The sequence below is a fragment of the Nicotiana attenuata genome, chromosome 1, assembly GCF_001879085.1.
Source record: "Nicotiana attenuata strain UT chromosome 1, NIATTr2, whole genome shotgun sequence".
Lineage (NCBI taxonomy): Eukaryota > Viridiplantae > Streptophyta > Magnoliopsida > Solanales > Solanaceae > Nicotiana > Nicotiana attenuata.
The window spans coordinates 11077898-11090757 of NC_031989.1; the positions used below are offsets into that span (position 1 = coordinate 11077898).

The 12860-nt window shown below is 35.7% G+C and overlaps 2 protein-coding genes and 1 non-coding gene across 3 annotated transcripts in view; all 3 read left to right on the forward strand.

Moving 5' to 3' along the window:
- Positions 4244–4316, forward strand: TRNAV-CAC. Its single transcript has one exon. It is a non-coding gene; the product is annotated as a tRNA-Val (tRNA).
- Positions 4391–6876, forward strand: LOC109238612 (riboflavin biosynthesis protein PYRD, chloroplastic). The gene is made up of 3 exons (XM_019405124.1): positions 4391–4886; positions 5451–5749; positions 5867–6876. Exons 1-3 carry the CDS (start codon positions 4470–4472, stop codon positions 6459–6461), a joined length of 1311 nt encoding a protein of 436 aa, XP_019260669.1. The 5' UTR covers positions 4391–4469; the 3' UTR covers positions 6462–6876.
- Positions 7319–12860, forward strand: part of LOC109238690 (acyl-coenzyme A thioesterase 8-like) — an 8205-nt gene continuing 2663 nt past the window's right edge. The window contains exons 1-4 of the mRNA XM_019405191.1: positions 7319–8840; positions 8949–9074; positions 9722–9799; positions 9922–10009. Coding sequence (XP_019260736.1) covers positions 8787–8840; positions 8949–9074; positions 9722–9799; positions 9922–10009 — 346 coding nt within the window. The 5' untranslated portion in view covers positions 7319–8786. The remainder of the gene's footprint in view (positions 8841–8948; positions 9075–9721; positions 9800–9921; positions 10010–12860) is intronic.

Below are 12860 nucleotides of genomic sequence, written 5' to 3' on the forward strand. Positions count from 1 at the left end.
GGAGGGGTAATAGGGTGGGTAGGTGGGTAGTAACGGAAAAACCTTTTTTGGAGAGGGGGTGGGGTGGGTTGGTGAGGGTGGGAAAGGATGAGGAGGAGCTTTGGAAAATGTTTTCCCTTATCTTGATAAGAAAAACATTTTCCTCCAATTGGAGGAAAATGAATTGATAAGGAAAATATTTTCCAAAACATTTAATCCAACCAAACATGGGAAAATTGAAAAATATTTTTCGAAAAATGTTTTCCTTCGTACCAAACACACCCCTAATGTTATCTTCTCCAACACCAATACGAGGTAATGTATAAGATCTAACTCTATTTGAAATTAGGAGACAACGTGAAGTATTGTTCCTGCTTCCAACTTCCATCAGATTAGTTTAACCTATCTTTCATTCCAGCAGCAGCTCAAAGTATATATATAATTGCAGCAAGCAACTAATGTGATGTGTTAAATTAGGGGTATTTTTATCTTTATGAAAATCTAATCCACGTATAGGTAATACTTGGATGTTATTCCACCTTGTAGGTGGTATAAAATTATACTAAAATTGATGTACAAAGTAATACATATACTATATCAATTTTATTGAATTTGAAATATTCACAACCAAATAATGTATTAACTCAATACAAGGTTATACCAGGATTATAGAGTAATTCGGTTATATTTTTATCCGCCAACCAATTGACCCCTTAATTTAATATATTTTTTTATGTTCATGCGGTGTCTTCAAAGCAACGTTTTTCTTGCATTCCTTTATGCAGTGTTGCAGCATGCTAAATGCCTACACTGTCTCTTTTCATGACTTAATCATTCTTATCAAATTCAAGAACCTATGACGTCAAAAGTTTAGTGAATATCCAATTCAGTTGCTAGAGTTTGTTTTAAAGAATTATATGTCTCTTTTCCAAATTAGACGAGGAGAAAGGAGGATGTCTCTTCACTTTTGGCAGAGCGGCTCTAGAAAAGTTGTGGCCTAAAGTCAAACTTTAAAAAGAAAAAATCAAACATATTTTTATTTTTAACTCTATTTTGCCTAGCTTTTTGAGATGCAAAATTATTAACGACATGTATATAATTTATTTTAATTGTTCTTTTACATTTGACAATATAAATAACCCATTTATTCTTTTTTGAGATCATTATTTAATAAAATCCTCTTTTAGATTGTATTAAAGTTCCAATAATAATCTTTTTAAGTTGAGTAACCTTATTCTTATTGACATATTTGAATCCTAATATAATGGAAAAATAATAATTTACATCTATGAAGTGAAAACAAACAAAAAATGCAAAGCAAAGTTTCACTGCTTTAATTAGTTTTGATTGTTGTGCGTGCTTGAAAACTTGAGAAATGATAATGACAATGAATGTATAATTTACTAGCTGTGTTGGAGAAGAAGAAGAAAAAGTACAAGTTTTATTATGAAGAAAAGAGAAGAAACTATTAATGTCATACTTTAAATTAACCAACATTCATTATCAATCCTTGAGTAAACAGTTATTTATTCAGCTTCTATAAATATTTTATACTTTTTACCTTATATTATTCAATATTTTTTTTTAAAGAAAATCAAATATAGAAAACATAATATAAAAATGGGGCCTCCAAGAATTGGGGGCTAAAGACATGGCTTTAGCCGCTTGGCCTTCAGCCGGCCTTGACGCTTGGCCACGGGAATGCGTAATAATTATCCTTTTTTAAATAAAGCAAAATAATAGTGTCCGAATTTAACTTGACTATTCCATCAAGTACTTATTATATTCATTTAATATAATTATCAAGTATTGCTTCTAAAGCTTAGACAAATAAAAATAAAATCACTTAATATTTTTTTTTGTTTTATTAGGAATTGAACCCTATTCTCCTAAATTGAAATCTTCTTCATTAACTATTGTACCACAACCTTGTGTGCATGTCACAAAGTTAAATAGTGAATAAAATTTGATATTTAAATGGAACAAAAGTAGAAATTACAAATTTTGCAAATGTAAAACAAAAGAAGGATAGGATCACTTTGTCACTAAGCGGTCGTTTGGTATGAGGTATAAGAAGGTATAGCAGTGGTATAAAAATTTAATACCACCTTAATACTCTGTTTGGTTAGCAAACCAGGTATAAGTTATCCCGATGTTAATTTTAACACCGGGATAACTTATACCTTATAAAAGGTGGGGTAATTAACACCGGTGTAATTTATACATTCTTCTTAGAAATTATGCAATTGTCATTCTTAATACAATATACCAAACAATGAATAAACAACAATCCCAACATAACTAATCCCAACATAACTTATCCCAATATAACTTATACTGGCATAACTTATACCGATATAAATCATATTCCAACCAAACGACCCCTTAAATATCTAGTATCACTGATCCGATTAATTTGAATTCACGCCGAGTATGCTCAATAAGCGAGTGAAGTGCTCCATATTGAGAAGTTCTTCGATCCATTTCCATGACTCGAACTTGAAACTTCTAATTAATGGTGACGAAATCTCAATCGTGAAGCGACACCCACTTGTATTAACTATAGGTATTAAACGGGTGGGCCGGGACGGGCCGGGCCGGGTTGCTATTTTTTGGACCCGTACGGGTTACGGTCCGGGCCGGTTACGAGTTGGGTCTTAACGGGTTCGGGTTCATCCGGGTAAAAATTGAACCGTAAGGGTTACGGGTTAAGGGGGCCGGGCCGGGCCGGGTTTAGTGTATTTTTTAATTTTCTTTTTGTATTTTGTATAACTATTGTAAGTTATATTAATACAAAGTATTAACATAAAGAATACAAGGAAGATGGAAAAAAATTGCACTTATAAATTGCAAGAGCTACATTTATTTCAAAATTCAAACTTACAAATTGAAAGGTTTACATTTAACAACAAGTAAATTAACCAAAAAAGAGTAAATTCAAAGGTTTTGCATTGCCTAAGTAAGTTCTTCATAATCAATATGAACTGAGTGACCTTCTTCTGGAGTGTTAAATTCGGATGGGTTACCATGTGTTAATATATCTCCAAGTTCCTCGTCTTCTGGGCTATCAACATCTTACGTCCTTGATTTCTTCGTTCCGATCTAATCCAATCTCTGAAACATACTAAAACTTCCAAAGCATTGCTTTCCAATGAGTGACGGTGTCTCCAAGTTGTTGTCTTGCTTGGCTAAATGCACTCTCCGATGCAACAGTAGAAATTGGGACATTCAGCACGTCCCGAGCCATAGCGGAAAGAGCAGGAAATTGCTTTCCATTCTCATGCCACCATCTCAACGGTGAAAATTCCTTTGTGCGAGGCTCTTTTTGCTTCTGCAAGTAGAATTGAAGTTCATCAATGTTCCTGCTACTGGTTTGAGTGTTAGAAAATGTAGAAAAAAATATCAAAACTATCAAGGCCTTCTCCTCATCCACAGTAGCAGAAGTGCTACAGTGCATAGTGGGATTAACATTTCCTACAGTACGAGCAGCATCATCAATTACATTTGTATAATAATTATATAATTATTGTAAATAATCATTTAGCTTGTTCATAGAAACATATAAATCTGGAGTTTCAGTTGGTCCAATCTCCATATAAGTATATAAAACATTCATTAATTGGTGACAATCAGACATCTTAATAGAAGGATTTAAAACAGCACCAATTAAGTAAATCGGAGGAATTGGAAAGAAATATTTTTTGAATTTTGCTTGCATTTTTTCCACAACATCCTTATATTGTTTTTTCTTCATAAATTCAAAGAATAGAAAAGTAATTTCAGCTATATGTACTAAAGCCATAGTAATAGTAGGGTAATATGCTCCAGAAAACTCAACAATAGCTGTATAAAATTTATGTAAAAATTTAACAACAACATTAATGACCTCCCAAGTACTAGTTGTTAACATACGGTTTGGATCAGTACAATGCGCATTAGCAACTTCAGTTATTGGGAATCTATATTTGTAGCAACATTTTAAAAATATATATGTATAATTCCATCTAGTAACAATTTCTTCTGGCATGAATCTGGGTTTAAGGTTATACTTGACACACTTATTCTTAAATTCCTTTATTCTAGATTGTCTATTATTTCCTTGAATAACACCAACTGCTCTTCTAACATGAGTAATCTCAGTTGAAAATAAATCAAAGCCACTTTTAACAATTAAATTATAAACATGACATGCACACCTAACATGAAAAAAGAACTAAACGTAGCGAAAGCCTAAATAATAATAAATTAGCCACATGACAAGCAAGTCTGGGTGGTGTAGTCGGTTATCACGCTAGTCTCACACAATAGAGGTCCCCGGTTCGACCCGGGCTCAGACATCATTTTCATTTTTTAAGTCTTATATATTTCATCGTTTTAGGTTTCTCATTTTTTTTTCTGGTTAGGTTTCTCATCTATATTAAATATTTAAAAAAAACAACATTTTCAGTTCTCCAACTCTCAATCTGAGTGTCGACTGATTTTTTGTGAAAATGTACTGCTGCCCATTCTCACCTTCAAAACAGAGTCTTTATCCCTCAGCTCCTAAAAATCAACCAAAAGATTTGATTTTTGCTTCAAGAACATCATATTATGGGTGTTGTAATGCAAACAAAAGGGTGTCCAAAGATTTGGTTTTTACTTCAAAACTAAATGTTTATGGGTTTTCTAATGCAGCCAAAAGGGTGTCTATTTCACTAATTAGTTTGGGCAATGGTGATCGTTTGGTCAAAGTCAGGTGTGGATTGTCGCATAAGAATGATGAGTTTTATATAAGAAGAGGTGTGGAGATTGCTAAGAAAGCAGTTGGGCATACAAGTCCTAATCCTATGGTTGGGTGTGTAATTGTCAAGAATGGGGAAATTGTAGGTGAAGGTTTTCACCCAAAAGCTGGCCAGCCACATGCTGAGGTGAGTTCATTGCTTTGTTTGTTTATTTTTATATTTCTAATGAATGTTCTGTTGTTTTTCGTGTGGCTATTGTTTGATTTCATTCTTGAGTTGAGATTGCGAGCTTTTGACATTCAGTAATCAGTAATTGAAAGAACTGAAATGATGTCTGGGTGGTAGAAACTAATACTAGTTCAATTTCGTTGTTTGGGAGCATAATTGAAACGTTCCAACTACTGTTAGATTGCAAGTTGCGCAGTATATTGGCCTTTCTCAATTTCCTAGTGAATTTTCTAACGAGCAATAAGGTAAAAACAGAGAAAGATTGGACTAGATATTTGAGGAAACAGATATACTTAACCTGAATTAGAGTATTAAATTGTAAATTTATGTGACAGAAAAATATCATCCAAAGTTCAGTCTCACTCTTTGGAGTGGGAAGGGATCCTAACACTTTGTCTGTGCTGAGTTATCTATCAATTGAACCTCTTTTCTATGTAATTTCGGTTTGCTAGGACCGTGGATATTAAGTCTTCAAAACCGGAAGTTTTGCTAATTATCTAAATATATAAAGTGTAAATGTAGGTTTTTGCACTTCGAGATGCTGGTGATTTAGCAGAAAATGCAACAGCATATGTGACCTTGGAGCCATGTAATCATTATGGAAGAACTCCACCATGCACTGAGGCATTAATCAAGGCCAAAGTGAAAAAGGTGGTTGTCGGGATGGTGGATCCAAATCCTATCGTAGCTTCAACTGGTCTCAGTAGATTAAGAGATGCAGGAATTGAAGTGATTACAGGTGTTGAGGAAGAACTTTGCAGGAAGCTTAACGAAGCTTATATACATCAAATGCTGACTGGAAAGCCATTTGTCACACTCAGGTATTATTTTGATATTCCCACAATTGTTGTAACCTGCTACGCCATGATTCAGGACCACGTCATTCAGCGTGCTTATATCAGTTTCTCTATTACCAAATAATTAATCCGTAACAACAGGTACTCTCTCTCAGTTGATGGTGATTTCTCAAATCAGCTGGGCGCAGAAGTCATGGAGTCTGGTGGATACTACTCAAAGTTATTACAAGAATATGACGCAGTTATTGTTTCTTCCTTCTTGCTGTCGAAGAATTATTTTGTTCTTTCATCTAAAGAACCAGGAGCAAAGCAACCTCTTCAGATTGTATTAGCAAAGAGTTCAGATTCACTTCAACTCCCTGCTGTTACAGATGACACATCATCTAAAACTATAATCTTCAGTAATAAGGAGATTACTGTGAAGCTTGGAGCAAGTCAAAGAGGGATAGAGACAGTAGTTATGGATAGGATGAATTTAACAGCTATCCTTGAACACTGCAAGCGTCAAGGACTGTGTAGTGTGATGTTGGACTTGAGGGGAAACTCCACAGATTTTGAGGAAATCCTGCAAGAGGGTTTTGAACAAAATTTTTTTCAGAAGGTTATTGTGGAAGTGTTGCCAATTTTGGGTGGAAGTGGTAAAGAGGCTTTTAAGCACATGCAGCAAAACCGAAGGCTGAAGAACTTAACATCGAGGACTTTAGGCGAGAGTATTCTGCTGGAAGGATATTTCTAGGTGGATGAGTATTTTAGTGAACTTAAAATCTGGTGTTAGATTGTACAATGAGGGTGATCATACAAGAAATGTTCCAGTTATAAGAGAGAGTTAGACAGGCAGCGGCAACAAGTCTACAAGCATATCAAAATTACATTCCTGCCTCTGTCTCTGGACCAATTGCTACTTTTTTCATCTCTCGTCAAAACTAGGCTAAGAGGTCCAGAGTGAGATCAAATATTCTCTTGTCAATGTCGTAGAACTGGCTGTGCTTTGTACTAAAGTCTTGGCCCGTTCAAATTTTTGCTAGAAATCGTACCATATTAAGACAAGCATGTAATGTTGCTTTCGTTCTTGCATCTTCAATTGACAGTAAAGATGGCTGTGTGTTTTGGTCTTCACTTCCATTTGATTATCTGCTGCACTTGTCGATTGCTAATCTTGCTATTTAACTAATGGTGTCACAAATATTTGATCCAAGCACCATTTTTGGCGAGTTTATCAAGTATCAAATCGGGCATTTGAAAGCACCAATAAAAAAATACATTCCTCTATAATATTTACTGAAAGATCATGCCTTCATACACCTCCTGAGATGAGAAATTTTATTTGTTAAACAAGACACTAACACAGGCACAAACACCAGTGAAAAGGACAAAAGTACTTTGTTTTACAATTGCAATGACAATTCCTTCCTTGACTCAAATATTTGCGAACAGAATGGACAATGTTTGAGTTGAAGTTGAAAAAATAATTTGAAGTTGAAATAGAGAAGTGCTTGTGGATTTTCAAATAACCCAGAAAGTTGAGTTTAGTGCTTTCAATTTTAAAATTTATGTGATTCCATTTTCCAATTTTGCACTTGCTTTTTAGTTTTAGTGGTTCTTTGGCATTAAATATGTTTTCTCCAATGTTTTTTTAATGGTTTAATTTAGTGCTGCAGAGCCTCTTTTGGAAAAAGAATTGGCCTTTGTTATTGAGGGATTTGGTTTCTATAATAATTTTTAGTAGAAAATATCAGAATTTAGTGGGAAACTATTGGCATCAGCACTGCAAGATGATGGCTTTGCCCTTAAGAGACAAATTATCTACCTGCATTGGAAATTGGAATGACTGAAACCCCAAATTGAGAAGGAAAGGGATTAAGTGATGAAGTTTTGTTCTTATTAATTTACTATTTCTTTGTTTAATTTTTTTATTCTGTCCTATATAGCTATGACCTTCAGAAGTTATCAGGAACTGAATATTATGTTTGTTGTATTAACATAACAATGAAGGATTCAGTATTTGATTAATCAGTGTATACTGTACAATTAATGATACAGAGTGATAGTATCAGAGTTTCAGCTATAATACTTCTCTACTAGGGTGCTCAATGTTTGATTGTCTAATAATCTCTCTTGTTATACGGGAATCTTCTACCTAAAATGGAAAAATTATAGTTTATAGTGGATTTATTTCATTATAACAAGACAATGAAGATTCATCATCTGATTAATCAATTTATAGCTATTTTATTTCTCTTTTTTGGAAGTTAACATATTTTAGCTCTTATGCTACTTCTTAGAAGTGGAACGGTTGCTTTTCCTTTAGGGGGTAACATATAGACTTGGGGCATTTGCTTCTAGTCATGTGACCTATTCCAGTTTGAGAATCCATTTTTTTGGGTTTTCTTCTGGTCATATTGCTAGGTTGGAACAAGACATAACGATTGCAGTTCAATAAGTCTAATAAAGATATAAGATCATGTTTGACTCATATCTTTTTTTTTTTTTTTTTTTTGAAAAAGATCATATCTTTCTTTTCAATTCATTGTGTGTTATCATTGCATATCGTGGAGATCATGTTATCTGCGAAGGGGAAGCGGGGGATGGAGTTTACTTCATATGGGATGGAGAGGTATATCCGAGTGTTAATTTTTCTTTAGTTATACTGAATGTAAGTGAATATAAGTCGTGAGATTGAACTTTCTATTGTTCTCGTAATACTATTGTTTTAGCCAAGCTGATGATGAAAATCGTCCTGAACTCCAGCTGAAAAAACTTGATTATTTTGGTCATGGTGAGATGCTCTTTCTCATCTTCATATATTTTTTGCGTTTCTTGATTTTCTCTCAATCCCAAATTCAAGGAATTTGTAAATTGACTATCTGCCTTGTTATGGCCGCTACTAATAACTGTTTGCTGTATATATATTTTGTATGTCGCTTTAGAGTTCAGATTCAGTTACTATCCCTCTGTAGGTCTCTTTTTTGGCCTCTGTTAGTAGCACAGTGATGTTCTAGCACTTTTAGACTTCAATCTTAATGTTTGGGTAAATCAGAAGTGATAACAAGGTTCAGACGTTATGGCAGGTTTGACGAAATCTAGACAGCAAGCTGAGGTGATCGCATTGTCTAAGGTACTGCCTCTTTCCAACAATGCAACAGTTTTCTTTCTGTATTTACTTCGTGATGTCCAAAGCATTCTGCATCTAATGTTGTAGTTATGTTATTTTCTCTAAGGGCAGCTGACATGCTTTGTGCTGCTTCATGAGCATAATAATCTGCTCCAGCCCAAATCAATCTGGAATGCAGATAAAGAAAGAGATAAGTGCCCACTTGTGGAGCACATATTGCACTTGGATTCTATAGAAGTATGTTATTCATAACCTACTTTTTACTTGATATGTTGGCCATGAAGTTTCTGTATTGTTTCCTTCTCTCTATTTATTAAACTAAGTCAACTATGCCAATTTGCATCTTTCTTGAGCGGAGAGTCTATCGGAAACAGCCTTTCTACCTTTTCAAGGTAGGGGTAAGGTCTGTGTACAGACTGCTCTCCTTCGACCCCAGTGGTGGGGTTACACTGGGTTTGTTGTTCTTGTTGTAGTCAACTATGCCAATTTATGTACCTAAGTTAGCCCCCTATGACACTATGGCCTTTAATAAAATTTGGGAGTTCAATCTCCATCCTGTTTCTGGCTTTGGAACCCGTATGAATGATTCTCAACGCTTAAACTTTCTCTCCCCTTTCCTCCTCCTCTAGAATTGTGTCTGCACCTGTTAGGCATTAGCTAATGGTGTTAGCTAGTGAGTAGTTCGGATTTTAAAGGCAAATGGGTTTCCCTGCATGTTAGAAAGTAGAGACAATTGCTACTCTATCACCATGCGCTTGCAGATTGTTTGCCTTGGGATGGAATATTTCCTTTCTGAAGTTTTCATGTTTCATTGTATTCCCAGTTCAGTGTCCACCTACAAGTGAGGAATATTTGGGAATTCTAACAAAAATACTCTGTTGAAGGTGAACATTTCCCAAGGTATAACATTGCCAGATGCCCCCAAATTTGGGAAAGTGTTTGGAGGTCAGTTTCTTGGGCAGGTAAAATTGAAATGTTCTCTTTCTCCATGCCGTAGACCACCCACTTCTATTGGAGTTTAGCTTCATATGACTGAAGACCTCTGTGTGAATAACTATGCTTCATTCACTATGCTAATATGCAGGCATTGGCTGCAGCATCAAAAACTGTTGATTTTCTCAAGATTGTTCATAGTTTGCATGCCTACTTCCTTCTTGTTGGGGATCTTGACAGTCAGTAACTTCTCTTTATTATTTGATGCTTTAAGCACCTTTTTTTTAATTTTTTTTTTTACCTTTCTTGTGTTTAATGATGCATAACTGCTATGCTACATCGGAAATAAACAGCCAATTTAAGCTAATACTCATATCTTTTAATTCTTTTCGAATCATTGCCAAAGTGCACAGCTGTATGATTTGATGAAACGTTCGTATTTCTGTTTAAGATAATTCTCATATGCAGTCATTTTATGGGGTGTGGATGCAACAGTAATATTAAGTTTTTCAATTTTGCGTTGTTTAAGAGAACAATTGTATGCCTTTTAAATTTAAGGATTCATCTTGATGTCGAGGATTTACCCTCCCTATTAAATTAGAGAAATTTGGGCTAACCATTCATCTAGTGTTGTTTTGGAGAATCAGATATTCTTCCCTATTTATGGGAGGTGGATGTGCATGAAATATTTTTCGTTTGCTTGTGTTCATGTTCCAAGAGGTACAATGTGTGCACAATTGCGGGTTTGCATAATGCCGAACTAAAAAGAGAGATTTGTCTATGTTAGTAACCTTAACCTTTTTTAATAAGTAAAAGATAGACGTGTTATGACTTTCAGTTTGTCAGTATTCTTTAAAATTTGAACACCCTAAACATTTGGAGCAGAGGTTGAATTAAGACTGCTGAAGAAAAGAATCAACTCGCAATGATAAACCTCTTTAGTGCACTCAACAACTGTATAAAGTTTCTTATCCAGTTAAATCGTTTAGCCGGTTTTATTTTCCTTTCGCCACTTATATTATTTGCTAAGGTGGGGGTTAGAACCAAGAATGATTTCCCTGCTCCCAACCCCCAAAGAGAAGCCAATGAAAGAGGATGAGAGGTCCAGTTTGAGCTTTGTGGCTTTCTATTAACCCTCTGCAACTGAAGTTATTTGCTGCAAGGTTTTGGATAAGATGCCTGTTGGTGCATGTGAATGCTGTATTTGTTTCTGGTTGTGCTACTGTAGGCATGTTGAAGCAGTGCTGTATTGCACAAATTGGCTTTCACTTGAAGAGGCATCAGACTGGTAGTTGAGCCAGTGCACTGCCTTTGCCCAGTCATTAAGCCCCATAGCCAGCTGGTCCTGGGATGCTGGCTAGATATTTGACAAGCTGGCTAGGGGTGACAACTTTTGTAGATCCTTCCGGCCTACACCAACCACCCAATTCTTAACCTCTTTGCATACACCATATGGGAGCCCAAACTTCTTCTAAAATCGCAGAAGATGGCTTGATGGTGTTGAGGCCTAATTTTATCAACAAAAGTAAAAGGTGGGGTTTACTGGAGCTTCACAAGTTTCAAATAGCCCTATTCTGATTCTTGAAGTCTAACTTTCTACCACATTCTTCACCCATAGTTCTCTCTCCACGTTATTCTGTGAGGCACTTATATTTATTATCAATTGTCTTCGTACCGATATAGGTTAACATTATGGATTCTGTGTCATAGTTAGGGATTTCGGTAATTAGGGAAGTTTCCTTGGTTTAAATTTTCCTTATTTCAAATAGTCTACAATTTCCTTATTTCATGTAATCTAAACATACCTTTTTTTTTTGAGAAGGAAACATACCTTATCTCTAGTAGCCTAAACTCCTATTTAAGGAACTCTCAACAACTAATATCTTTACTTTCACATGGTATCAGACCTTTTACAATGTTGGTGAAGATTTTAGTAGCTTGGGCCTGGCGGAATGTGGAGAATGGGAGGCAACCCACTCCTACTTCAAGTTTGAGAATATGTGGTTGCAACAAGAGGGGTTCATTGATATGGTGAAAGGGTGGTGGCAGAACTACACTATAGGTGGCAGCCCTGATTTTATTCTCATTCAGAAGTTGAGAAACTTGAAAAAAGACATCTCTAACTGGAATAAAGAAGTTTATGGCAAGCTGGAAGTAAGAAGAAGCAAGGCTCTTGAGGAACTTGCAGCTTTAGAACAGGCTACAGAAGGCAGAATTCCAATGCAGGCTGAAAAGCAGAAGATTTTGAGTTTGCAAGTGGAGCTGGAGGAACTGGCCAAAGCTGCAGAAACATCATGGAGACAAAAGTCAAGATGCCAATGGTTGAAAGAGGGGGACAGGAACACTAAATATTTCCATTCCATAGCCAACTCACACAGAAGAGTCAACAATATTGACAAGCTCAAAGTGAATGATGAAATAACAGAAGACAAAACACAGATTAAAGAGGAGATCTTGAACTTCTACCAGAATTTGTATACAGAAAACGAAGTGTGGAGACCTACTGCCAATTTTGATGAAGTAGCTAGACTAGCAGAAGAGGACAGGGAGTTGTTAGAGAAAGCTTTTGACGAAGAAGAAGTGCATGAAACCATTAATTCATGTTCCTCAGATAAGGCTCCAGGACCAGATGGTTTCACTATGGCTTTCTTTCAAAGAACATGGGAGTTTATCAAGCCAGAAGTGATGGGGGCACTCAATCACTTTCATCAGCAATGCTATATGGTGAGATCATGTAATGCCTCCTTTATTGCCTTATTCCAAAAAAGAAAGGGGCTATTGAACTTAGAGACTTAAGACCAATAAGTCTGATTGGTAGTGTCTATAAGATTGTGGCCAAGCTACTAGCAGAAAGATTGAAGAATGTTATTGGCAAACTAGTCTCCAGCCACCAAAATGCTTTCATTAAGCACAGGCAGATAACTGATGCTTCACTTATAGCCAATGAGGCTCTAGATTGGAGGCTTAAATCGGGGGAGCCTGGCATTATATGCAAACTCGATATTGAAAAAGCTTTTAGACAAGCTGAATTGGTCCTATCTACTTTCTTTTCTAAGGAGTATGGGTTTTGGTGACAATGGATAAGGTGGA

Coding starts and splice junctions, on each gene's coding strand:
- LOC109238612 (XM_019405124.1), top strand. CDS start 4,470: ATGTACTGCTGCCCATTCTCACCTTCAAAACAGAGTCTTTATCCCTCA. Junction 4,887..5,450: donor CTGGCCAGCCACATGCTGAG/GTGAGTTCATTG, acceptor GTGTAAATGTAG/GTTTTTGCACTTCGAGATGC. Junction 5,750..5,866: donor AAGCCATTTGTCACACTCAG/GTATTATTTTGA, acceptor CCGTAACAACAG/GTACTCTCTCTCAGTTGATG.